At 51.0% G+C, this 26547-nt stretch overlaps 1 protein-coding gene across 1 annotated transcript in view; it reads left to right on the forward strand.

Moving 5' to 3' along the window:
• Positions 1-26547, forward strand: part of ADARB2 (adenosine deaminase RNA specific B2 (inactive)) — a 65048-nt gene that overhangs the window by 28283 nt on the left and 10218 nt on the right. Inside the window, exons 3-5 of the mRNA XM_070382013.1 lie at positions 14331-14445; positions 22583-22751; positions 23985-24136. Coding sequence (XP_070238114.1) covers positions 14331-14445; positions 22583-22751; positions 23985-24136 — 436 coding nt within the window. The remainder of the gene's footprint in view (positions 1-14330; positions 14446-22582; positions 22752-23984; positions 24137-26547) is intronic.

Raw genomic sequence — 26547 nt, forward strand, 5'->3', positions numbered from 1 at the left:
GTGAGGGTGCCCGTCACACCCTGATGTGGGGACCCCTGCGGTGTCCACCAGTGTGGGAAGCCCAACTGCATGACTTGTGGCGGGGACGGGGGCGGGGGCGGGGCGGGGGGGGGTCATGTCCATGCTTTCCCTGGTCTTTGCAGGGCTTAAAGGCAGGTTTTGTGGGACTTCCCTGGGGGTCCAATTGTTGAGACTCTGAGCTTCCACTGCAGGGAGTCAGAGTTCAACCCCTGCTTGGGGAGCTGAGATCCCACAAGCCACACAGGTCGGTCTAAAAGAGAAAATGACAAGTGCACCGTCTTTGGGGGATATTGACGGCGGGGAAGGCTGTACATGGCTGGGGTGGCAAGTACACAAGAAATCTTTGTACCTTCCCCTCAATTTTGCTGCGAACCCAAAACTGCTCTGAAAATTAAGGTCTGTTTTTTTAAAAAAATGAATTACCTGACAGGATTAGACCAGAGCCATCAGCACAAAATTCAATGACAGGAAATAAACTACAAGGAATTCTATAATGATTTCTTGGCACTGCCTGATATTCACTGTAGATTCTCATTAGTCACCCTACTCTTTAATCAGCCAAACTAATGAACCCTGAGGAGACAGAGAGACAGAGACAGAGAGACAGCGAGGAAAGCTGGGCCTGCCCGCACCCTCGTCAGGCTTCCATCCTGATGAGCGCACGTTAGACACGGGCAGCCTACTGTCTAGAGCGGCTGCCTTAGTGACACATGTAAGCGTCCTCCGTCACGGGTCTGCTGACCTGCGACTCGCCCGTGTGGAGAGCTGTCCCGCTCTGTCAGTGGCCGGAGCTGACAGCGTCACTTGGCCGCTCGGTGTCATCCGTGTCTGCGACATTCAGAGGTTGAATAGCCCTGGGGTTTGAGTTTAACACAAGCAGATAAAGAGCCCTGCACCTTGGCCTTGTGTCTGTGATGCGGCTCGGGGTCTGTGGTCTGCGCACCTGGCCAGGCCCCGTCCTGCAGGGGAAGCACCCAAGAGCGCTCACGCTGTCTCCACAGGCCATGGGCTTGCCCCTGGTGCTGTCTGTCTTGCACACTTTGGACACCAGAACCAGGGGCTTTTCTTAATTCTGTAATGCTTTTCAATTTTACAGAAGTTTCACATATTGGATTTCATATAATCCCGTAATAAGCACTTTCCCTGCTTCCCTCTACCCATGGTAACTACTAGTGTTTTCTCTGTGTCTGTGAGTCTGCCTTTTGCTTTATTCACTAGTTTGCTATATTTTTTGGATTATTCCACGTGTAAGTGATATTATATACTATTCGTCTTTCTCTGACTTATTTCACTGAGCATAGTGCCCTCCAAATCCATCCATGTTTCTACAAATGGCATTATTCCATTCTTTTTATGGCTAAGTAATATTCCATCATGTATATGTACAACAGCTTCTTCATCCATTCCTCTGTCAATGGACACTGGGGTTGCTTCCACATGTAAATACTCAAGTTTTAAAGACGCTGTAGTTCTCCCATATTAGATGACAGTAGAGATTATTTCTCTGAAGAATATTTTGAAATAACAAAAGAAAACCATTTATCACTGTTCCACAGTTTAGTTAGGTAACTCTAAAGATCAAAAATTCTTAATGAGCCCCTTCATGTCTTTTGTGGTCTCTAAATAAACCGGAATTCTAGGCACAGAGGCAGTCCCATCATTAGCAGGAGTAGAAGCAAAGGTATGTGGCGTTCCGATGACCAGCCCACTGTGTCCACCCTACTCAGGGTCCTCTTCCTCTCTATCTGCATTGTGACCTCTCACATTGTCCCCATTTTTTCTCATGAAATTATAGAGCCTTATCTTAGCTTTTCCTAAGTTGCTTTAAGAGGCCAAAAAGTACAAACCAATTCATTTCGATGCCTTTGACTGCTGTCCAAATGGCACGCCATCCCCGCCAAGCTTCCTGCTCCATACTCCCTTGTGGGCTTTCCAAGACTGTGTAACATCTCAGTTTTTCACTCTTCTGACCTTTCTCCTTCCTGGGTCACATCCGGGCCCTTGGCCCCCAGTCATCCACCAGTGAGCGTGGCAGTGCCGGGCTCCGTCCTAGATGTTCAATGTGACCCCAGACAGAAGGGCCTTGTGCTGGGCCTTCCCAGGACACTGGAAGTGGACTGTTCTCTGTGAACAGCTGAGAGGAGATGGACACACACAACAGACACTGGCGATGTTCCCACGGGAGGAGAACGTGAGCTCACACCCCTGCCTCTGTCCTCACCCCAGGCGTCCTGCTGGTGCAGCTGGGACCTGCCCTGGGACCTTCCCTGGGTGCTGTTAAATGTGTCCTCACCCTGCGCATCCTTGCCCTGGTGCTGTTAAATCTCCCAGGAGAAGCTAGCAAGCGGGTGAGGTGGTGACCCACCACTTCACACCGGGGCACACACACAGCAGTGGGTGAGGTGGAGCTAGTTACTGTGACGTGTGGTGGAGGAGATGCCCCACGAAGGGAGGAGGCAGGCTGGCTGGATGCGTCAGAGGGTCCACACAGCTCTGAAGTTGGAAGAGAAAGAGAAGGCCGGGAGGCTTGATCCCATGGTGTCACCACCAGATGGGGTGGTGCAACTTCAGTGTAAAGAGGCGACGGCTATAGGAGAGCTTCCCTGGGCCTGGCAGCGTCGAGGGGGGTCACTGAGGAGTCTGCCGCCTGCTCTGAGTCCATTTCCGTGGCTGCCACTTGGAAGTCAGGCCCACACACGTTTCCAGAGCCAAAGGCCTTGTCAGCGGGATCATAAACACGTCATCCACCCAGGATCTGCCAGCTGCAGCCACCAAGTTCAGGGGGATTGTCACTCGTCCTGAGAAGGAAAGGGAAATGGGGAGACCTCCCTCCCACCTGCCAGGGCAACTCCATTCTCCCTGGGCCTCCAGGCCCACACTCAGCGGACAACACATGTCCACACGGCGGCCTCCAGTGGCTCGGAAATGAGCCCTCCGCAGCACACAGCGCTGACACACCGGCCGATTTTATCGGCTCACCTGCAGCAGAAGGGAAGTTCGGTTCTCCCTCCTGTCAATCACCCAGCCTTTGTGCAGCCGACTTCAGCCACCTCCCCAACCTGTCCCACCTGACGGAGCCTTCTTCGCAAAAGCCCGTCTTCCATGGGATCTTACATATCTCCTTTGCTTGCTCTCCCTTCCCCGACGACCGCCAGCCCCTCCAACCAGCCCTGCCTGGACCCCAGATGCTGTCTTCCATTTTGCATCTTATGTTTTGAGAAAGACAATCCGACAATCCACGAAGCATCAGCGACTGCAGTCTGTTATCCAGGCTGCAAGGCCATCTGGACTTCCTGCTGAAAAGGTTGGACATGGTTTTAGGCAAGATTTTTATCAGATCCGTGAGGAAAACAAAGTCTTGAATGCATTACCGTCTTCCAAGGTTGGTGTCAGATTTTTTTTCCCCTTGTCAGTTGCAAAACAAAGCGCGAAAAGATGACAAACCCAAGGAGCTGAGAATGAAGATACACATCTCCAGAGGAAACTTTGTCAAAGGCAGCGGAGGATAAACAAAAAATAAATTAGTTCTGGTTTTATCAGAAACTGGACAGACCTCCACTGGCATAATAGTCTGTGTGGCATCTCCAAGCCTTCCTGGGAAGTGCCCTTAGAACGCGAAGGGAAAATCCGAGACGCTCACAACAAAGGCAGATTGCTCTCCAAAACCTATCAGCAGGTCTTTAAATGTGCACAAGAAGAAAGACTGAGGGGAAGGAAGGAAAACCAATCCCAGGAAAAGTCAGGCTGCTTAGAAATCTCTCCTTCTTCTCTCTCTCTCTCTGTGGATGAGACAAAAACTCTTCTAAAAACGTTCAACTTTTCAGTCAAAAAATGTTGGTTTCTTAGCAACATACCTGCTCCTGAAGGCTATGGGTTTTTTCTCCCCCCAAGTTATTGAGGAAACTCCTGGCTGGTTCTCATGCCAGCATCATCCCCTAACAAGGACCCTCACATGGAGAACAGGCTGCAGCCATGGTACACACACACCTCTGCCTCAGTCCTTGACCTGGGCCCCCGGGTCGCAGACTTGCCAGGAGTGGGCCAAGACCTCAGATGGAGGACCGGGGTCACCTCCCCCAGATGCACAACGTCCAGGGGAGGGACGGAGTTTCACCATGCAGTGCCGCCTCCACCCCACGAGGGGACGCAGGCCCCTCCCCCGCCCCGGGTGCAGCAAGGCCCCTGCAAACAGCCGCCTCGTTGTATCAGGAGAAAGAGAAAGCTGCCAGCTCGGTCTGTGTGTCATGATCCCAGATGTCCTCACAGAGAAGGAAGGACCCAGACCAGCCTCAGAGCCCAGCACTCTGTCTAACCAGGGGATAAGTAGGCTTTGCAGTAAAGTGATGCTTATTGGGAATGTAACTTACAAATTGTTTTCTATTTCGCTCTGGACAGACATTTGTTTTGTCTGCTCTGTTCCAAGTGCAAGCCCTGGTGCTCTAGGTTCTCTTAGTTTAGTTGAGATTCCCTCTGGGACAGGCTGGGAATCTCAGGACAGAAGGACGGATGGACGGACGGGTGTGGTGTGGTGTGGATGGGGAAGCGGAGCGTGGTTAAGGGTCAGGGTAAGCGTGGACCCCATGCTCTGGGCTCAACGCCCAGCCCAGTAGAGCGTCCTGGGGACAGTGACCTTGACAAGGAGGCTGAGGGCAGGACCCAGGGATGCTGCGTCCATGCAAGGCTAAGGGGGTGGGGCATTCGGGGACCCATCTGGAACCACATGGGACTGACTTCCTGCTGTGGGTCCTGATTCTTGCTGAGTGTGGTGGGGGCACTGGTGAGGGGAGCGACCCTCAGGCCTCCACTTGTCAGCTGACCTTCCCAGGTGAGGATCCACCCTGGGCCCCATGTCTTCAGTGGAAGGTGTGGATGGGTGAGGCCCGAGGCCCCACGTGGAGCAGCTCCCAACCCTGGGGTGCCAGGGTCCAGTCTGTGCCTGAGGAGTGAGGCAAAGGCCACGCTCAGTGTCCACACATAGAGTCAGGAAGGCCACCATTCCCAGGTGGAGCTGGACGCCCTGTGGAGCCTGGACACCAGCTTGGTGGCCAAGCAGCTCGGTGGCCAGGCCAGGCTGGGGCAGACACTGACCGCCACGCAGTCTCCCCCCACCCTACCCCCGAGGCCCTGAAGGCTCATCCCCACTCCTGAGACGGCCACCAGGCTTTGGGGACCCTGGGCCTCTGGTCCCCGGGGCAGCTCCCAAGTGTCCGTTCTGCCCAGAGGACGCCTGGGGACTCGGACCGCGCCCACAACAAGGGCTCTTTGTCCCTCCGCCGCCTCTGAGGGCCCTTCATCCATCCGTGGGGGCAGGATGTGAAGACACAGTCCCTTTCACTGAGATAAAGGCGCTCAGTGGGGCGACGCCAAATCCTTTCAGAGTGCAGGTGCCTCTGGCCGAGCACTGCCAGATATGAATCTGGTAAGAACCCACTGTCACCCCAGAGGATCTGCCGTGCTTCCGACACACCTGGGGGCATTGTCTCCACGGCCCATTTGTCTTCAGAGAATTTGCAGCATCACCCAGCGCTCCTGTAGATTCCACGAGTACCTCGGGTTTCTGTGTCCTCCAGGCCCATCCACGTTGCCGCAGACTCAGTATCCCCTTTTTCATAAAGGTGAACACAACTCCATGGTGTGTGTGCACACGCATCGCGAGGCTGGTCTCAAGTATGTGATCCCTCAGCTTTGTCTGCCTGGGAGACACCTTCATTTTCAAAGAGTGGCCTTTTTCTTTCCTTGGTGCTTTGAATGCACCTCTGTGGCCTGCGAGGTTTCTGCTGAAAAACCCAGTGGGGACCTCACGGGCGTCCCTTAAGCAGGATGAGTCCCTTGCCTCTTGCTGCTTTCAGAAGCCTCTGTCTGTCTTCGACTTCCGTCATGGAATCACGGCATGTCCTGGCATAGACCTCGTCCTGCTCAAACCGCTTAGGATCCTTTGCTCCCTTAGTCTGTGTCTGTTTCCTTCTCCAGGTTCAGGAAGCTTTTTTATCGCTGTTTCTTTAAGCTTTCTGCCTCTTGTTCTGCCTCTGCTCTTCTGGGCTCCCTTAACGTGTCCATCGGTCCTTTAACCGTGTCCCATAAATCCCTCTCCTGTCCATCTTTTTTTCCTTTCTTCTCCCCTGGATAGTTCCAAGTGACTTGTCTTTGAGTTCACAGATTTCTCTAGAAAGAGGAATTCCTGCTCGACCAGGTCTGCTGGTGAAGCTCCCTGCTGTGTTTTTTCATCACAGTCATTGTATTCTCCAGCTCCCGAATTTCTGTTTGGTTCTGTTTAATGATTTCTGTCTCCATTAAGCTCCTCGTTTTGTGCATGAATTGCTTTCCTGGTTTTGTTGAGCTGTCTATCTGCGTTCTCTCGTAGTTCAGTGAGCTTCTGTTAAAACAGTTGTTTTGAATCCTTTCTCAGGAAACTTGTAAATCTCCGGTTTTCCCAGTGCCGTTTACTGGAAACGTGTTTTGGTGTCATGGCTCCATGTCCTTTATGCTCCTGGTAGTCACATCTTGCCTTGGTGTCTGTGAGTTGAAGGGACGGTCGCCCTTTCCAGACTTTAAGGACTGGCTTCAGTGGGAAAGCTCTTCACTTGCTGTGGTGCCAGGCACCAGCTGGTGGCATGCGTGGTGGCCCGGGGGTGGCGCTGGTTCCCAGAGTGGGAAGAACCAGGTCAAGGGCCCAGGTGTGTGTCCCGTGGTGCTGTGTCCAGGGAGCGGGGACAACAACCTTCTCCACTATGGATGTCCAGCTGCCTCTCCCACGTGTCTCACACAGGAAGCACGTGGTGGTGGATCCCTGGTCTCGGGCCTCCATGAACTTGAAGAATTGCCCAGTCCCAGCTTCAGTCAGCACTACAGGTGTGCTGTTCAAAGCTAGTTAGCAATTTTAACCAACTTTATTTCTCCTTTGGGAACTGATTCTCAGGGTAAAGAGATGAGATTAGGGTCCAAGTCACGAGATGAAGGGTCTGAGAGCTCAGCATTTGGAGAACGGCGTTGATGTCCTGGTAATTTCTCAGAACAGGTGTGAGGCTCCCTTGCTATTCAGGCAATAGCTAAACAACTGCTCCCAAATTTAACAAAAGCTAAGAAAGTAAACGCCGCTTCCTCTGAGGGGCTGCGCTCCCCACAGAGAGCCCTTCCCTCTTGATGCGCAGCAGTGATTCTTCTTGTTTACGTCGTCTTCGATCCAGATGAGCTCAAACAGCCATGAATCAGCCCCAAACAGAGGCCCTCATCTGTGCACGTCCTCATGTTTTCACACTAATGAGAATTTAAAGATTCTAATTAGACCCAGATGCAAAATATCTCCCTGAGAAAGCACCAGTGCAACAAAAGCAGAAATATCACATTTTCCAATGTGGTTTTAGTTTTCTTCTACATGTTTATTGTATTGAAGTTAATTGTTAAAGCAGTAACTGCTGTTAACATGTTTAAATGAATATGTCTATATCTAACCATTCAGATAATTGTGAGTAACTACAATTTACCTAATCGATATGTAGATACACTGGCATTTGTGCACACAACCTCAACTCTCAGTTATTCAAGGTAACAAACGTGGGGTCTCCTTACTTCCCCTCAGCTTGCTGGGCTGTGGACAGGTGACCACAGCGGCCCCTCTGGGTCTATATGTAGGTGAAGGGGATGGGCTGCCCTGGTCACTCAGCTCCAGGCAGGCCCCCAGCCCTGGGGGGATATTCAGTCAGGGGCTCCTTCAGACAGAGGACCCCATCTGACTCATCTCTGGATTTCAGAAGCTTGAAATCAGACTTGAAACCCACTAGTGTCTTGCTCAATAAATTTTGATTAATTTCCCTGCCCTAGGGTGGGGGTTTGGGGGCGCTCCAGAGGCCCCAAAGGCAACATACACTTTGGGGTTTGTGGGGTGGGGGAGTGGTGTGTGTGTGGGATGGGGGTCTTGGGGTAGGGGGCTGTGGAGGGTGGGCGTGTGTGTGGTGTGGGGGTGTGTGTAGTGTGGGGGTGTGTGAGGGGTGGGTGTGTGTGTGATGTGGGGATGTGTGTGGTGTGGGTGTGTGTGAAGTAGGTGTGTGTCTGGAGGGTGGATGTGTGTTGAGGATGGGTGTGTTGTGGTATGGGGAGGGTGTGGTGTGGGTGTGTGTGGGGTGGGGGTGTGTGGGGTGGGGTGTGTGTGGGGTGGGATGTGTGTGGGGTGGGGTGTGTGGGGTGGGGTGTGTGTGGGTGGGGGTGTGTGTGGGGTGGGATGTGTGTGGGGTGGGGTGTGTGGGGTTGGCATATGTGTGGGGTGGGGGTGTGTGTGGGGTGGGGTGTGTGTGGGGTGGGATGTGGGGGTGGGGTGTGTGTGGGGTGGGGTGTGTGTGGGGTGGGGTGTGTATGGGGTGGGATGTGTGTGGGGTGGGGGTGTGTGGGGGTTGGCATATGTGTGGGGTGGGGGTGTGTGTGGGGTGTGGGTGTGTGTGGGTGGGGCTGTGTGTGGTGTGGGAGTGTGTGTGGAGGGTGGGTGCATGTTGGGGTGAGGGTGTGTGGGGAATGAGGGTGTGTGTTAGTGTGTGTGTGTAGGGTAGGGGTGTGTGTGGAGGGTGGGGATGTTGGGGTGAGGGTGGGGGTCTGGGGGGTGTGTGTGTGTGGAGGGTGGGTGTGTGCGGGATGGGGGTGTGTGCAGGGTGGGTGAGGGGGGTGTGAGGGGCTGGGAGTGGGGAGGTGGGGGTGGGGGGTGTGTGTGGGGTGTGTATGTGTTGAGGGTGGATGTGTGGGGGGGTGTGTATGTGTGGGGGGGTGTGTGTGTGGGGGTGGGGATGTGTATGTGTGGGAGGTGTGGGGGGTGTGAGTGTGGGTGGGTGTGTATGTGGAAGGTGGGTGTGTGTGGAGTGGGGGTATGGATGGGGGTGTGTGCAGTGTGGGGGGTGTTTGAGGGGTGAGGTGTGTAGGGGGTGGGTGTGTGTGGAGGGTAGGAGTGTGTGTGTGTGTGTGTGTGTGTGGGGTGGGTGTGTGTATGGAGGGTGGGGGTGTTAAGGGTGGGGGGTGTGTGGGTGGGGTGTGTGTGGAGGGTGGGGGTGTTAGGGGTGGGGTGGGGGTGTGTGGGGGTGGGGGTGTGGGTGGAGTGGGGGTGTGTGAGGGGTGGGTGTGTGTGGGGTGTGGGGTGGGTGGGGTGTGTATGTGTGTGGGGTGTGTATGTGTTAAGGGTGTGTGTGTGTATGTGTGTGTATGTGTGTGGAGTGTGGGTGTGTGTGGGTTGGTGGGTGTGTGTGGGGTGTGTATGTGTTGAGGGTGGGTGTGTGTATGTGTGTGTATGTGTGTGGAGTGTGGGTGTGTGTGGGTTGGTGGGTGTGTGTGGGGTGCATATGTGTGTGGGGGTGGGGGGGGATGTGTATGTGTGGGGGGCGTTTGGGGGTGTATGTGTGGGTGTGGGGGTGTGTGTGTGGGGGGGGTGTATGTGTTGGGGGGTGGGGGGTGTATGTGTGGTGGGGGGATGTGTATGTGGGGGGTGTATGGGGGGGTGTATGTGCGGGTGTGGGGGTGTGGGGGGGGGTGTATGTGGGCGGGGGTGTATGTGGGGGGGGGTGTGGACACTGCTGTTGCCAAGATGATCAGGAAGGTGCCACCCGGGCACTGGGCTGATGAATACAATGTTCATCAGTGACCCCAGAACACCTGGCCCGAGGCTGACAGCAGGATGGACGAGTCAGAAAGACGAGTGTAGACCAGCCAGTCCGCCGGCAGTGCGGTCAGCCTGACTCCAGGTGATAAAAGATCAGCAAATGGCCTAACTGATGAGCATCTTCTCACCCCAAATTGCCAAATTTTCACTAAACTTGGCTGCGTGGAGCTTTGATGTGTGTGTGATTGCTCCTTACAACCGACGCATTCACATATCCGTGCCCAGGGGTGTAGGTCAAGTCAATACACAGCCTTCCGGGCCCCTCGATGTTCACCCGTCGTCCAGGTTCTTTGAAAGCGCGCCCAGCAGATGGCACAACTCGGGGTCAGGGTCATCCAGGGAGCGGGGAGGGACGGCCCAGGGGAGTCGTGGGCACCAGAGAAGCTGTTACTGGAATGGCCATCTCGACCATCACTATCCGAGCTCTGTGCCAAGTTCAGAGCTTTTCCATGGTGCTGGGAAAGGGTGACAAAGGCCTTCCATCTTTCATACCTTCTTTCAGATTCGTTATAGGCATTCAGTAATTCAAGATATAGAATAATTGAATCGTTGCACACGTGTTCACCAGTCCCTGACTTTGAAATGAATGAGGCTTTATTGCCATTGTCAGTAAACAGGAGCCATGACCGAGGCCCAGAGACCAGCTTTTCCTCAGACCCAGAAGAACGTTGAGAGGGAGGCGGGGGAAGATCCTCGCCTGTTCGTGTTCATGGGGCCCCCTCTGAGCCATGCCCGCCCTCTGGCGGCCTGATGACCATCCCCGCAGCTTTTCTCCAGCCTTCCCAGTTCCGGCCGCATGGACGGCCAAGAGAGGACACAAGTCAGCCCCACTGTCTCAACCGCTGGCAGCCTGCCTCCACCTCTGGATGCCCACTCACCTCATGTGCTGTGGACAAGGTGGACAGGAGGGCGAGGGTGCCCCATCCTGCCCTGCCCATATGCAAATCTAACCTTTCTGATATTCCAGCAGCATAAACCCGAAGGCGGGATTTCAGCAGGAAAATATTTACCCACAGCTCTCTCCCTCATAATCTATGGATTTTAATATCCTCCCCACTTTGGCTGAATGTCAATTTTACCCCAAGGACTGCTCCTGCAACTCATTTTATTTACTTAGGCCTTTCAAAATATTAGTGTTGGAAATAAGTGGAGTTTGAGTCTTTTGGTGGTCCTATTTAAAGTTTATTTTTCCTATTTGAATAAGGCTGGTAATTTGCCTCGGTAATTGGGGCCGGCGGGCAGCATGCGGACCACATACACACAAGTAGCATTGCATTCCTGTTTTCGCTGGGAACGTGCAGCTCATTAAATGCCGAGCCAACTTCCCCACTTAAGCTCTGGAAGCAGAGCCACCTGACGATCACCATCGTTTAACCAGAAGCCAGTCCGCTCTCCTCTGATTGCTTCTGTTCCAAGTGTCCAACCTGTGCCAAGTTCTGCACGAAAAGCATCAGTGGACCCCAGACGGAGCTCGTCAGGCCCTGAAGGGGCTGGGCAGCTCTGCAGACTCTGCAGCCCCTACCCCAGTCATCCCATCTGCTCCTGCAGAGAGAAGGGGGCATGGGGGAGGCGGCGGGCCCCTGGGCATCACGTTTCCTCCCACTGTAAACCCCAAGAGAGGCTGTGACCCACTTGGGGAAGACAGAGTGACCCTCTCCCGCTACCCAGGGACCTTCGGAAGCTAAATCACCAGCCGCCAGACATCCTCTTTTTCATATTTAACAAGGAATTTGTGTTGCAAATGATGCTTCAGCTCATTATTCAGGATTTTTGCAGTGTGTCTTTAGAGCTTCTCTGCACAGGGCTTTCGATATTGCAAAGCTGGCTTCTCACCCATTCCCACATCCAGCCTCTACTGCCCCACCCAGACCCCACCAGAATCTCCCTGTCCACTGTCCTGATAGGCAGACCACCCACCCTGAGGGTGCCAGGAGGGGCTTCACCACAACTCTTGCTGGGCTTGTGCCCAGGGGCTGAACCAGACCAGACTCGGGGGTCTCTGTAGGATCCCTCCCCTCCCCCCAGGATGGACTAGACCAGACTGGGGGGTCTCTGTAGGACCTCTCCTCTCCCCCTAGGACGGACTAGACCAGACTCCTGGATCTCTGTAGGACCCCTCTCCTCCCCATCAGGGACGGACTAGACCAGAAAGCATTGATGCTGCAATGTGCAGCCTGTGGGCTGGACGTTCAGTTCAGTTCAGTTCAGTCGCTCAGTCGTGTCCAACTCTTTGCGACCCCATGAATCGCAGCACGCCAGGCCTCCCTGTCCATCACCAACTCCCAGAGTTCACTCAAACTCATGTCCATCGAGTCGGTGATGCCATCCAGCCATCTCATCCTCTGTTGTCCCCTTCTCCTCCTGCCCCCAATCCCTCTCAGCATCAGAGTCTTTTCCAATGAGTCAACTCTTTGCATGAGGTGGCCAAAGTACTGGAGTTTCAGCTTTAGCATCATTCCTTCCAAAGAAATGCCAGGGCTGATCTTCAGAATGGACTGGTTGGATCTCCTTGCAGTCCAAGGGACTCTCAAGAGTCTTCTCCAACACCACAGTTCAAAAGCATCAATTTTTCAGCCCTCAGCTTTCTTCACAGTCCAACTCTCACATCCATACATGACCATGGAAAAACTATAGCCTTGACCTTTGTTGGCAAAGTAATGTCTCTGTTTTTGAATATGGTGTCTAGGTTGGTCATAACTTTCCTTCCAAGAAGTAAGCGTCTTTTAATTTCATGGTTGCAGTCACCATCTGTAGTGATTTCGGAGCCCAAAAAAATAAGGTCTGACACTGTTTCCACTGTTTCCCCATCCATTTCCCATGAAGTGATGGGACCAGATGCCATGATCTTCGTTTTCTGAATGTTTAGCTTTAAGTCAACTTTTTCACTCTCCTCTTTCACTTTCATCAAGAGGCTTTTTAGTTCCTCTTCAATTTCTGCCATAAGGGTGGTGTCATCTGCATATCTGAGGTTATTGATATTTCTCCCAGCAATCTTGATTCCAGCTTGTGCTTCCTCCAGCCCAGTGTTTCTTATGCTGTACTCTGCATATAAGTTGAATAAGCAGGGTGACAATATACAGCCTTGACGTACTCTTTTTCCTATTTGGAACCAGTCTGTTGTTCCATGTCCAGTTCTAACTGTTGCTTCTGACCTGGAAAGTGGGCTGGAAAGACCCCCTCAAAGTTTGCTGTTGGTTGGGGTGCTCACCTCCACCCTAGGAGACTGAAGGAGCTCCACAGAGTCCATGGAGGCACCCTGGAACCTGAACTTACAAAAATAATTCAAGACACGAGCTTGCTTTTGAGCATTTAGCTGCTTCTACCATAAACCAAATGGAGAAAAATCAAATTATCTCAGAGTCTGATTAGTTGGGTTTGCAGTAACCAGAGTTGACTGTATGTATTAAATCTCAAGTGATTAAAACATTAAAAATTCCTAGTGTTAAATTAGATGGTAAGTCTGCGTCTCCCAACGTGAATTCTAAGTTTCTGCCTGGTTTCTAACACACCACGTAATCAACAGCATTTACACATACAAATCCAACTATGAAGAACTACATGCAGCTGCAAGCATGTATGTGATCTAATTAAAGCCAATCACTGAAAATAGTTGCAGTGCTGGGGATGAGGGATGGGGGGCTGGGGAGACGGGGGACTGGGGGGTGGGGGGTGGAGAAGGTTTGTGAGGGAAGGAGGCCTGAGCACAGAAAGCTCCAGGCTGAGTTCCTTATGAAGCCCCAGTCTGTTCATTTCCCAGGTCTGAGGAGACACCTCAGTGCCTTAACAGAGGACATGCACTTTTCTAATGCAGGTGGTTATTCACGATTCTCTTCTTCTGACTTTTAAACCCAGAAAAACTAAGGGTCATAGTTCAATATATAAACATTCCATAAAACTCCCCCTGGCAAAACTACGAGCGAGACTTTTCAAAGCCACCCTAGAAAGTAATGCTGGTTAAATACCAAAGAAGCAAGACGTCTCAAAGCCGCCCTAGGAAGTGATACTGGTTAAATACCAAAGAGATAAATTTTAACCGGCTAAATACCCCTGTACATCTTAATTAGACTGTCCTCCACCCAGAGTAAGAAAAGTTAAAGAAATCTTTGCTTTTTTCTTTCTACATTCACCTTTATAAAATGTTAATTGAGAAATACGCTTAACATAAATGTCAAGGACCCCTTAAAAGGATAAAGAAAAAAGACCTGTAGGGGAGATGTTTAAAGGAAGGTCTTGATGGAGGACGGGTGGTTCAGAGGCTGGATGGGGACAGGGTGGGAGGGGGCACTCAGAAGCGGGGGTGGGGAGCTCTGGACCCCGCCATCCAGGAAGCACCTGGGAAGTCACTGAAGAGAAAGGGCGGTTCCCAGATGTTGGGGTGATTCCTGGGTGTTGGGGTGATTGGTTCTGTGACACAGGGAAGAAAGTGGGAACCGGTTGTCAGTGGTGTGAGCACCAGCTCACCGGCAACTGGAGGAAGCCTCTGCGAGGCGGGAAGGAGGCAGGGACAGTCCCCCCAGGGTCCTGCTTGGGGGCTCGTGCCCCGGGGCCACGCTGGGCCAGAATCGCTGTGGCCAGCTTGCCATCTTGAGGCCAGGGGGTCACAGAGCGGGCAGTGGGCCGCGGGCAGAGTGGAGGAGGGAGGAGGCGCGGTCACAAGGCTGCTGCTTGTGTTTTCCAGGAGTTCGCAGATGCCGTGTCCCAGCTGGTCACACAGAAGTTCCGAGAGCTGGCTGCGGGCCTGGCCTCAGCGCACGCCCGCCACAAGGCGCTGGCCGGGATCGTCATGACCCGAGGTAACACCTCCCCGCCGGGAAGAGGGGGCGAGCCTGGAAACAGGACCCCCTCCCCATGAAGACACGGAACAGAGCAGACAGTCCACCCCCCAGAACCCCGAAGAAGGGCGACCGGAGGGCACAGCAGTCCCTTTTTGTCAGGCATGTCCCCACACCTCGTCGTCGGGGGGACTGCAGCATCCTGCCTACAGGAGCTCAGCCAGGGTCAGGCTCCACAGGGAATCCCTTACCCCGAGATTCCTCAATCCCCTTCTCAGGGCGCACACCACCCTGAACAAACCCGTTGCAGGAGACAGAAGGCAGGCCTTCTCCAGCCTCCACCCCTAACCGCTCACGGACGGTGACAGAACAGCAACAAACAGCCCATCAAGGCTGCTCTTACCAGCCAGGTTCAAGAAAGTGATGCTTAGTTTTAAACCATCAATTTGGGTGAAAACATCTCACTATTAAACAACCTACTAATAGTAACTAGCCATCTGGTTATTTGAATTCAACTGTTTCTAGCTGCAAAGTTTGGGGTGAGCTGGTAATGACCTACCAGGGAACGATTATTGTCCAAAAGCATGGGTGTTAGAAGCCAGACAACTGGCCCGCTTCCCTCTCACTCCAGACACCAGAGGCTCCTCCAGGGCCACCGAGTGCAAGGCCACTGGGGTCGGGGCAGCAGCATGAGGACTCTCACTCAGTCTTTCCACACTGGGAAAATGGAAATGAAAATGCCTCCTCCCAGGGTAAGCTGGTGACTAGGACACAGGACATGAAGAGCTCTGAAAAGTAAGAATCACTTTATAAGGGTAATGCTCTAAGTCAAAGGCAAGTCTCTTCCATCAGTGACACTGTTGAATTTGGAGCAGGTGCCCCACGGGAGCCACCAGGATTCTGTAACCCTGCCACTCTGCCTTGATAGAATAAAACATGTCCCAAACTAAGGGCTAAGAGCCCCCCTCCCCAGTCCAGACCACTGCCGCTGGAGGCAGCCCTCAATCCAACTAAGGCAGGCAATCCACGTAAAGAAACTAAATGCATAAAATGCATTTCCATAAAATGTTATGGAAAACCTCAAACGAATTTTTTGGCCAACCCAATATAGCATGGGCTTCCCCAGTGGCTCAGTGGTAAAGAATCCATCTGCCAATGCATAAACACAGGAGCCACAGGTTCAATCCCTGGGTTGGGAAGATTCCCCTGGAGGAGGGTGTGGCAACCCACTCCAGTGTTGCTGCCTGGAGAATCCCATGGACAGAGTCTGGCGAGCTATGTAGGGTTGCAAAGAGTTGGACAGGACTGAGATGACTGAGCACATATGCGTGCAATATTACATGAATGTGAGACTTTACATGGTAAACCTACACTGATTAGTAACTTATGACCATGGAAGAATAAATTACTGAAATTTACTTTCCTGTTATAAAGAGAAGGTTTAGTAAACTTGTTGATTAAAAAGAGATTGGGAAATATTTTGCAAAACAACTAATAGAAATATTTTCAAATATTCACTTACTTAAAGGTGATGGGCAATGTAATCATAATTCTAATTCAGTTATCCAAGCAAATGCCTAAGAAACTCTAAAAGGGGGTGATGTGTCTTTTTCTAGCTTTTATAACATATATTACAATGTTATAAATTAAGTTTATTTTGAAATAAAACCTGACATGTCATCCCCTCCATTTTTAGGCAGGAAGCCAGTTCACCCACATCAATTATCTCACGAGTGAGACTGATGCCGTTTTGTAGCCACTCTGAAAAATACAATGGCAGAAATATATACTTATGAACAGCACCACTTTTACCTTTATGAAAACACTGCATTCACTGGGAAAAGCACAAAGAGAAGAGAACTTACAAATGGAAGTTTCCATCCTTGCCCCCAGGCAAACTCGGAGGCAGACATTTTATTTATTTATTTTTTTAATTTTATTTTTTGACTTTACAATATTGTATTGGTTTTGCCATATATCGAAATGAATCCGCCACAGGTATACACATGTTCCCCATCCTGAACCCTCCTCCCTCCTCCCTCCCTGTACCATCCCTCTGGGTCGTCCCAGTGTACCAGCCCCAAGCATCCAGTATCTTGCATCAAACCTGGACTGGCAACTCATTTCATACATGATATTATACATGTTTCATTGCCATTCTCCCAAATCATCCCACCCTCTCCCTCTCCCACAGAGTCCAAAAGACTGTTCTATACATCAGTGTCTCTTTTGCTGTCTCATATACAGGGTTATTGTTACCATCTTTCTAAATTCCATATATATGTGTTAGTATACTGTATTGGTGTTTTTCTTTCTGGCTTACTTCACTCTATATAATAGGCTCCAGTTTCATCCACCTCATTAGAACTGATTCAAATGTATTCTTATTAATGGCTGAGTAATACTCCATTGTGTATATGTACCACAGCTTTCTTATCCATTCATCTGCTGATGGACATCTAGGTTGCTTCCATGTCCTGGCTATTATAAACAGTGCTGTGATGAACATTGGGGTACACGTGTTTCTTTCAATTCTGGTTTCCTCAGTGTGTATGCCCAGCAGTGGGATTGCTGGGTCATATGGCAGTTCTATTTCCAGTTTTTTAAGGAATCTCCACACTGTTCTCCATAGTGGCTGTACTAGTTTGCATTCCCACCAACAGTGTAAGAGGGTTCCCTTTTCTCTGCACCCTCTCCAGCATTTATTGCTTGTAGACTTTTGGATAGCAGCCATTCTGACTGGCGTGAAATGGTACCTCATAGTGGTTTTGATTTGCATTTCTCTGATAATGAGTGATGTTGAACATCTTTTCATGTGTTTGTTAGCCATCTGTATGTCTTCTTTGGAGAAATGTCTATTTAGTTCTTTGGCCCATTTTTTGATTGGGTCATTTATTTTTCTGGAATTGAGCTGTAGGAGTTGCTTGTATATTTTTGAGATTAGTTGTTTGTCAGTTGCTTCATTTGCTATTATTTTCTCCCATTCTGAAGGCTGTCTTTTCACCTTGCTTATAGTTTCCTTTGTTGTGCAGAAGCTTTTAAGTTTAATTAGGTCCCATTTGTTTATTTTTGCTTTTATTTCCAATATTCTGGGAGGTGGGTCATAGAGGATCCTGCTGTGATGTATGTCGGAGAGTGTTTTGCCTATGTTCTCCTCTAGGAGTTTTATAGTTTCTGGTCTTACATTTAGATCTTTAATCCATTTTGAGTTTATTTTTGTATATGGTGTTAGAAAATGTTCTAGTTTCATTCTTTTACAAGTGGTTGACCAGTTTTCCCAGCACTACTTGTTAAAGAGATTGTCTTTAATCCATTGTATATTCTTGGGAGGCAGACATTTTAATAATTTTAGATTTTGCTCTTGTGACTCTAAATACTGTTTTGGTTCTATGTTTCAAGATTTTCTATTCTAAATCTTATCAATTGATTCACACTATTAAAAATGGATATTATGTTATTTTCCATTTCTGTGTCTATAATATACACTTAACCCTTTGCTTTTCACCCTGTTAGATTGGATGGGGCGTCTCCACTTTCCATTTTGTAAATTGGGGCTGGTGGTGTCAACCCTGTCTTCCCCCGGTGACGTCTCTGCATGTGGATGGATTTTTATGTCATCAGCGATGGTGTTCATACTCTCTTCTGTGTTCTGTGCCTTGGCCATCTCCTCTATCTCACCTCCACCATGGGTTTAAGACTACCACTAAGCAGCATCCACACTCAGGATGCTGTAAGTCGCGTGGCAAAGTCAGGTGGCTTGCAGGAATCTCACAGTTCTCAGCCGCAGGTGGGGGTGCATCTCTGAGGAAAGAGCCTTTCCCCCTATTGGGTCACATCCATCCTCAAGCCCCCCACCTCTCAGACCATGTGACACTGAAGGTTGGTCCAACCAGCTAGACTTCCTTAAACCACTTTTGGGGGGGGTGGTCACATGACCTCCAAGCCCTCGCACCTGCGGGGTGCACTGGTGCTGGAGTCTCTGCCCACCAGACCAGGGGTCCCATACCACCCACCTGGACCACTGTCTCAGCATCCATGCCATCCTCCTTCTGTCTCTAGAAACATCTTTAAAATGCATAGGATGGAAACTGAATCTCCACGTCTCCAGGAGCTTCTTAACCCAGGTCTCTTGCTCCTGGGAGGGTGAGCTGGGGTGTCTGAGCTCACACTTGCTTGCCCTGGGTATCTTCCAGGGCTTTTCTCTGCTCTCTTATCCAGTATCTCTGACTAGGAATGTCCTAACTGACATCTGTTTGCAGTAGTCGCCCCACCCCTGCCACGGGAGGGCATGGTCTTTTTCACTTGAATGCTACGTAATTTCATAAGACCATGTAGGTGTGAGCCAGTCACCTTCCCTGACATATTTAAGTCATTTATTTTGCAATTTTTCCTGTATCATTTATTTGATAAATTCCTTCTTTCATTCACATTTTTGTCAAATTTTCAACATTCTCAGCTAACTCCCTGTCTTTCACCTTCCTGTTAATCTACCTTTTACTCTGTGTTCCTAGAATTTTCCAGGCAAGAATACTGGACTGGTTTGCCCTTCCCTTCTCCAGGGGATCTTCCTGACCCAGGGATCGAACTCAGGTTTCCTGTATTACAGGCAGATTCTTAACCATCTGAGCCACCAGGGAAGACTTGCTGTTAATCTACCTTTTACTCTGTGTTCCTGGAAATTCCCTGTGTATGTGACAGCTCTTCAGCTGCCCTGTGTTCTAATTTTTGCAAGCTACTGTCCACAACTCCTGGCTTGTCCTCTGGTTCCTATTTCTTCAGAGGATGCTCTTCTTGTTTCACTGCCAGCCAGTCTCTTCAGGTTTCTCTGACTCACCAGCACATTACTGATCCTGTCTCTGGTCCCTAATCACAGTGATTCCTCTGTGATCGGTGGAGTCTTTCTTTAGTTTCAGTTTTTCCCTTTTATCCTGGTTATGATTTCTGTCTGAACATCCATATTTGTGAGTAAAATATTGGTCCAGTCATCGTAGGCACCACGCACGGATTTCCCACCCGAACAGAAATGCTGCCCACCCCACCCACCCTGTTTCCCCATGCAGGCGCCTCCTTGAGCGGAGTGGGCAGGAGTTGGTCATCCACAAGGGACCACCCGAGGCCGAAGCGAGGAGATGAACCTCCTGCCAGGTGTCCCTCAACCCCACGCATCCGCTCCAGGGGGGCAGCCCCTGAATTAAAATGGGACACAGGCTCTGCCTGCTCTCAGCCCAACTCAGCATCATGCTTTCTCTGCGGTCAGAGCTGGAAGGCAGGCCCATTCCCACGCCCTCCACTCCCAGGTCCTGGCGGTCAAGCCCTGCCCCCAGCCACGCTCTCCCTGGAACCCCTCCTTCCCGTGGGGCTGGAAATGGAGGAGGATCAGAGCCTCTGGACCCAAATCTGGACCGTGTTCGGTGGAGCCCGGGTCAAGCTCTGTTCTGACGGTGCCCACGCTCCCACGAAGAAGCAATTTCTGAGCAGCTGTTTGTCATGAGTCTCAGTTGATATGAAAACTGCAATTTTTATAGCATTTTCACATACGCCTATCAGTTGATTGCACCAACCCCGAGAAGTGGGAAAGGAGGGAATCTTTATTATCAATTTGAAGAAGTACAGACACCAAGACCAAGAGGTCAGGTGACCCTCACATCTGATGGGGGGGGGGTATGCAGAGCTAAGATGCAGCCACAGGCTCCAGTCCTTCATCCACGTGGCCCTGGACACAACTCAAGGCACAGTGCTGAAGATCTGTCCATGCAACTGCTTAGGTCTAAGGTTATGAAAGAGCCAAAAAAGGGGTTCCCTAGTGTATATTTTTAGAAGTTTACATTTAAAACTGTCTTTTGCCAGCCTGGCCTGCAAAAGTTAGAAGCTTTGGTTTCACTCTTTCCCGTTTAAGTTAACTCTTTCCCATTTAAGTTAACATGCAGCTTTAAACATACATGAATGCCTGGGATTTATACCCGCCCTGAAAAAACACACCTCCTTGAAGTTGGGCAGTGGAGAGCACAGCCCAGGACAGCCCCATCCAGAATGCCAGGCCCTCTGGGCAGCGGCCAGGCCTGTCTTCTCTGGGAAAACTGGAAGCGCTGATGAGCTCAGCATCGGAACGTCAGTCAACCTTTCAGAGTCATGAGATGTTAAGAGATGTAAGAGGTGCTTTGTTGCGTGCATTTTGCTCAGGTGAGCAAGGAGGTGGAGAGTTAGGCTGGACTCTGGCTCGAGAAGAACTGGCACTTAAACATTGCTTTCCCATTGGCACTCAATAGATCCTGACAGATCAAATACAGTTGAGACTTCTTTCTGCCGCCAGGAGCAAAAAGGAATGTCCACCTTCACAGAGGCCTCACAGAGGCAGGATTCAAGGACTTTGTCCCCATATTCCCAAATGCTTTCTTTTCCTCTTTTCCTGAATGACTGGCAGTTGCTTCAATAGTAAAATTAAAAGTGGGGTATTTTATTTATGCCCAGGAGGATGCAGGGGAGATGAGTAGGAGCAAATGAACTGGACAGAAGCCCCGTGCTGCGGTGAAAGATGGTAAATGACAAACTGGATTCCAAGGAGTCAGTCATAATAACAGTTTAGTTGACAAAACGTCTCCATGGAGACACAGGGCACATTGAGATTCCAAGGGGCGGACACCTTGAAACGAGGAGTGTGATGGACAATTGATTTTAAATCTGGGGTTTAAACTGTTAGTTTAAACCACAAAATGCAGGACAGATTTACCACTGACCCCACATAGCATGCGTGCTGACTTATTTATGGTAAATGTCTCCCCTTAAAATGGAGCAAGAAAGAACATGAGGACCACCCAGCCCACTCCCGGCTCACATGCAGATGAACAGGAGTTTAGAAGAATTCACCAGGTCCCACTGGGTCAGAGCTCAACCAGGTGATGGGCAGCAGCCCTGACTGTGGGCTACATCCCAGAAATGCCTATGTCCACCTGCATGAGGAAGGCGACAAGTGTCAGGAGTACATGAAGAAGGGAAGATGACTGAACCTGGGCCGTGTTCTTCTGAAATCAGACGCTACCATCAAAGCCATTCAGATGCCACATGTAGATGGTCATCAAGTCACAGCCAAGCATGTAACTGCCCCAAAGATTTCATGGGGGGAAAACCTACTCCCTATTTTCTCTGGCGGCAATAAACTATCCCCATCTTTTTTCCAGTCTCTAAATTTAGTGGAAACATAACACTAAGTTTGTTAGTGAACAAATAACAGAAAAAACACTAACATCTAATGTTTGTCTATGTGCCAGGGGTAGCTTTAGGGTGTTTAAACCATCTTATCTTATTCAACAAAATATTCCACTTTCTCCCTAATTATGACCATCAGTTGTCCACGCTGGGCACAGCTGCTTGTGAAAGAGGTGGCTGGAAGGGAGGGAGGAGAGAAAGAAAAGGATAGAAGAAAGGAAGAAGTGTCAGGAAAGCCACGGAGTTCATCAGCTCCTATTGCCCCCCACACCCACCAAGGCGGCTGCAGGTCCAAGGATGTTCTGAGGGGTCGGGACTAACTAAGGCGCCAATGAGAAGCTGGGTAAAGCTGTACCTTTGAAGAGCTTTTGATCTTCAGATACATGTACTGGGGGAGGGGGGTCACTCTGGGAGGAGCCCTTGGTACCCTCTGAGTGGAGGCATGGCTCTCAGGAAAGCCAGGACTCAGGATTTAACCTGGAAATCAGGGTCTCAGCTTCACCACAGGTCGGGTTGGCTCAAGGTGGTCTCACAGTCCTGTCTCCTGTTCCGCAGGGCTTTGTGACCCCACCCCACGCCCCGGGGTTTAGGGCTCTGGACCCCCAGCAGCAGGAGCTGCTTTCCTTACTTACATAACAATATCCCTGAGGGCTCCCCATAGACCCGAAAGCTTGGCTAGGAAGCAGCTTGCATAGCCCTGGACAGGACCAGAGGGGACACGTGGGCATCAGGCCCACCCTCAGGGAGTCTTCCAGTTAGGGGGTGATCCTTGGCCAAGGGTCAGGTGACGGCAGGGTTCCCGGGTTCCCCAGCACCTTCCGCTGGCCAGCTGGCTGTCTATTTATAAACTTGAGACTCAGGTTGGGGGGAGGGGTGGGGACAGACGGGGAGAGCAGACTCAGTGCCCGCAGGGAGGGCAGTGGCCGCGGGCTCTGATGCCTCCTCTGTTCCCCAGGCCTGGACGCCAGGCAAGCCCAGGTGGTTGTCCTGTCCTCGGGGACGAAGTGCATCAGCGGCGAGCACATCAACGACCAGGGGCTGGTGGTCAACGACTGCCATGCGGAGATCCTGGCCAGGCGGGCGCTGGTCCACTTCCTATACGCACAGCTGGAGCTGCACCTGAGGTGAGCACGAGGCCTGCACCTGTGTCCCTCTGTCCTGGCATCCCCTGTCCTGGTGGCCCCTTGGTCCTGGCCAGCCCTGCACCTGCCAGCAGCCGTGCCCCGAAAGCACGCGGCTCTTCACTGGGCCGTCCCAGAGGCGTCTCACTTGAGGACCCCCTAGGCAGGGGCAGACTCTCGGTGGCCCCGAGCACAGCAGGCATCTCGGCCAGGTCTGCTGTCCCCCACACCCTCTAACACAGGGTCCCAGCAGCCGCACAGAGCGGGCACAGGCCCAGGGGTGCTGAGCAGACGCACAGGGAGCAAGGCCTTCATACACTCTGGGAAGTTTTATCCGAGCCCCTGATCTGCAGCTTCTCCTCAGTTCCAGGCCCACAGTAGGTCGGCCTGGGCTGAACGTGGGGAAGAGAGCTGGAGATCTCACCTAACGTGGGGAGGGGTTTCTGCCCTGAGTGTCCAGGTCAGAAATGTTTCCAAACACCCCTGACTCTGGGTGTGTCACCATTGCCCGGGCCTGGCTGTGCGCTGGCTCCCAGCTGCAGGCTGAGGGCAGGGGGAATGGACACCCGGGCCCCTGCTCTGGGGGATGGTGGGGAGGGGACCAGCAATGGCTGCAGAAAGCCAGGATGCGCGTTTGCCCCAAGGTTCTGGGGAACTGTGGCTGGGGGCCTGGCGTAGAGTCGGGAGGCAGAGAGGCTGGTGGGACACAAGGGGTTCCCAGGCTCCGCCTGTGTGAGCAATCAGCAACGGGGCAAGACGTGTGAAACAGCTGGACCCGGAGGAAGGGGGCGGTGACCGGCAGGACGGGGGTGTGGGCGGGGCCGCTGGAGGGCCGCAGCCGGGCTCCTCCGTGCGGGGGTGGGGAGCTCCTCCGTGCAGGGGGTGCTCCTCCGTGCTGAGGGGAGGCTCTTCTGTGAAGGGGGCTCCCCTGTGCGGGCGGCCGGAGGGGTCTACGTACAGAGTTCCTGGGGGGCCGCGCCTCTCTGTCCCCATTCTTCATCTGACTCAGAACCTGGTACAGTGTAGACGGTCCCCTAGGGAACTCGGGGCCCTATGACCCCCAGCACAGACACGCAATCAGGGTCACGGCCCCGAGGACGCAGATCGGGGAGGACAGTGGGGGCCAGACCCAGGGGGCTCCACGCGGGGGGAGACACGCGGGAGGTGCGGGGGCGGCTGTGAGCCGAGCCTGGGGGCCCAGCCGCGTATCGCGGCTGAGCATCCGCCCGTCTACAGCAAGCGGCGCGAGGACAGCGAGCGTTCCATCTTCGAGCGGCTGAAAGAGGGCGGCTTCCGGCTGCGAGACGGAGTCCTGTTTCACCTGTACCTGAGCGCCTCGCCCTGCGGAGACGCACGCCTGCACTCACCCCACGAGCGCGCGGCCGAGCGTGAGTAAGCGGGCTCCATCACCAGCATCACCAGCGTCATCACTGTCACCTGAGTCCTCAGTTCAGTTCAGTCGCTCAGTCGTGTCCTACACTGCAACCCCATGAATCGCAGCATGCCAGGCCTCCCTGTCCAACTCCGACTCCCAGAGTTCACTCAAATTCATGTCCATCGAGTCGGTGATGCCATCCAGCTATCGCATCCTCTGTCGTCCCTTCTCCTTCTGCCCCCATTCCCTCCCAGCATCAGAGTCTTTTCCAACGAGTCAACTCTTCGATGAGGTGGCCAAAGTATTGAAGTTTCAGCTTCAGCATCAGTCCTTCCAATCAACACCCAGAATTGGTCTCCTTTAGGATGGACTGGTTGGATCTCCTTGAAGTCCAAGGGACTGTCAAGAGTCTTCTCCAACACCACAGTTCAAAAGCATCAATTCTTCGGCACTCAGCTTTCTTCACAGTCCAACTCTCACATCTATACTTGACCACTGGAAAAACCATAGCCTTGACTAGACGGACCTTTGTTGGCAAAGTAATGTCTCTGCCTTTTGAATATGGTGTCTAGGTTGGTCATAACTTTCCTTCCAAGGAGTAAGTGTCTTTTAATCTCATGGCTGCAATCACCATCTGCAGTGATTTTGGAGCCCCCAAAATAAGGTCTGACACTGTTTCCACTGTTTCCCCATCCATTTCCCATGAAGTGATGGGACCAGATGCCATGATCTTAATTTTCTGAATGTTGAGCTTTAAGCCAACTTTTTCACTCTCCTCTTTCACTTTCATCAAGAGGCTTTTTAGTTCCTCTTCTTTCCCATCTCTTTCAGAATTTTCCACAGTTTATTGTGATCCACACAGTCAAAGGCTTCGGCATAGTTAATAAAGCAGAAATAGATGTTTTTCTGGAACTCTCTTGCTTTTTCCATGATCCAGCAATGTTGGCAATTTGATCTCTGGTTCCTCTGTCTTTTCTAAAACCAGCTTGAACATCTGGAAGTTCATGGTTCACATATTGCTGAAGCCTGGCTTGGAGAATTTTGAGCATTACTTTATTAGTGTGTGAGATGAGTGCAATTGTGCGGTAGTTTGAGCATTCTTTGGCATTGCCTTTCTTTGGGATTGGGATGAAAACTAACCTTTTCCAGTCCTGTGGCCACTGCTGAGTTTTCCAAATTTGCTGGCATATTGATTGCAGCACTTTCACAGCATCATCTTTCAGGATTTGAAATAGCTCAACTGGAATTCCATCACCTCCACTAGCTTTGTTCGTAGTGATGCTTTCTAAGGCCCACTTGACTTCACATTCCAGGATGTCTGTCTCTAGGTGAGTAATCACACCATTGTGATTATCTTGGTCATGAAGCTCTTTTTTGTACAATTCTCCTATGTATTCTTGCCACCTCTTCTTAATATCTTCTGCTCCTGTTAGGTCCATACCATGTCTGTCCTTTATTGAGCCCATCTTTGCATGAAATGTTCCCTTGGTATCTGTAATTTTCTTGAAGAGATCTCTAGTCTTTCCCATTCTGTTGTTTTCTTCTATTTCTTTGCATTGATCGCTGAGGAAGGCTTTCTTATCTCTCCTCGCTATTCTTTGGAACTCTGCATTCAGATGCTTATATCTTTCCTTTTCTCCTTAGCTTTTCGCTTCTCTTCTTTTCACAGCCATTTGTAAGGCCTCCTCAGACAGCCATTTTGCTTTTTTGCATTTCTTTTCCATGGGGATGGTCTTGATCCCTGTCTCCTGTACAATGTCATGAACCTCCGTCCATAGTTCATCAGGCACTCTGTCTATCAGATCTAGGCCCTTAAATCTATTTCTCACTTCCACTGTATGTATAATATGTATAATCATAAGGAATTTGATTTAGATCATACCTGAATGGTCTAGTGGTTTTCCCCATTTTCTTCAATTTAAGTCTGAATTTGACAATAAGGAGTTCATGATATGAGCCACAGTCAGCTCCCGGTCTTGTTTTTGCTGACTGTATAGAGCTTCTCCATCTTTGGCTGCAAAGAATATAATCAATCTGGTTTTGGTGTTGGACATCTGGTGATGTCCATGTGTAGAGTCTTCTCTTGTGTTGTTGGAAGAGGGTGTTTGCTATGACAAGTGTGTTCTCTTGGCAAAACTCTGTTAGCCTTTGCCCTGCTTCATTCTATACTCCAAGGCCAAATTTGCCTGTTACTCCAGGTGTTTCTTGACTTCCTACTTTTGCATTCCAGTCCCCTATAATGAAAAGGATATCTTTTGGGGGTGTTAGTTCTAAAAGGTCTTGTAGGTCTTCAAAGAACCGTTCAACTTCAGCTTCTTCAGTGTTACTGGCTGGGGCATAGGCTTGGATTACTGTGATATTGAATGGTTTGCCTTGGAAACGAACAGAGATCATTCTGTCATTTTTGAGATTGCATCCAAGTAC

This window comes from Bos mutus, chromosome 13, assembly GCF_027580195.1.
Source record: "Bos mutus isolate GX-2022 chromosome 13, NWIPB_WYAK_1.1, whole genome shotgun sequence".
Lineage (NCBI taxonomy): Eukaryota > Metazoa > Chordata > Mammalia > Artiodactyla > Bovidae > Bos > Bos mutus.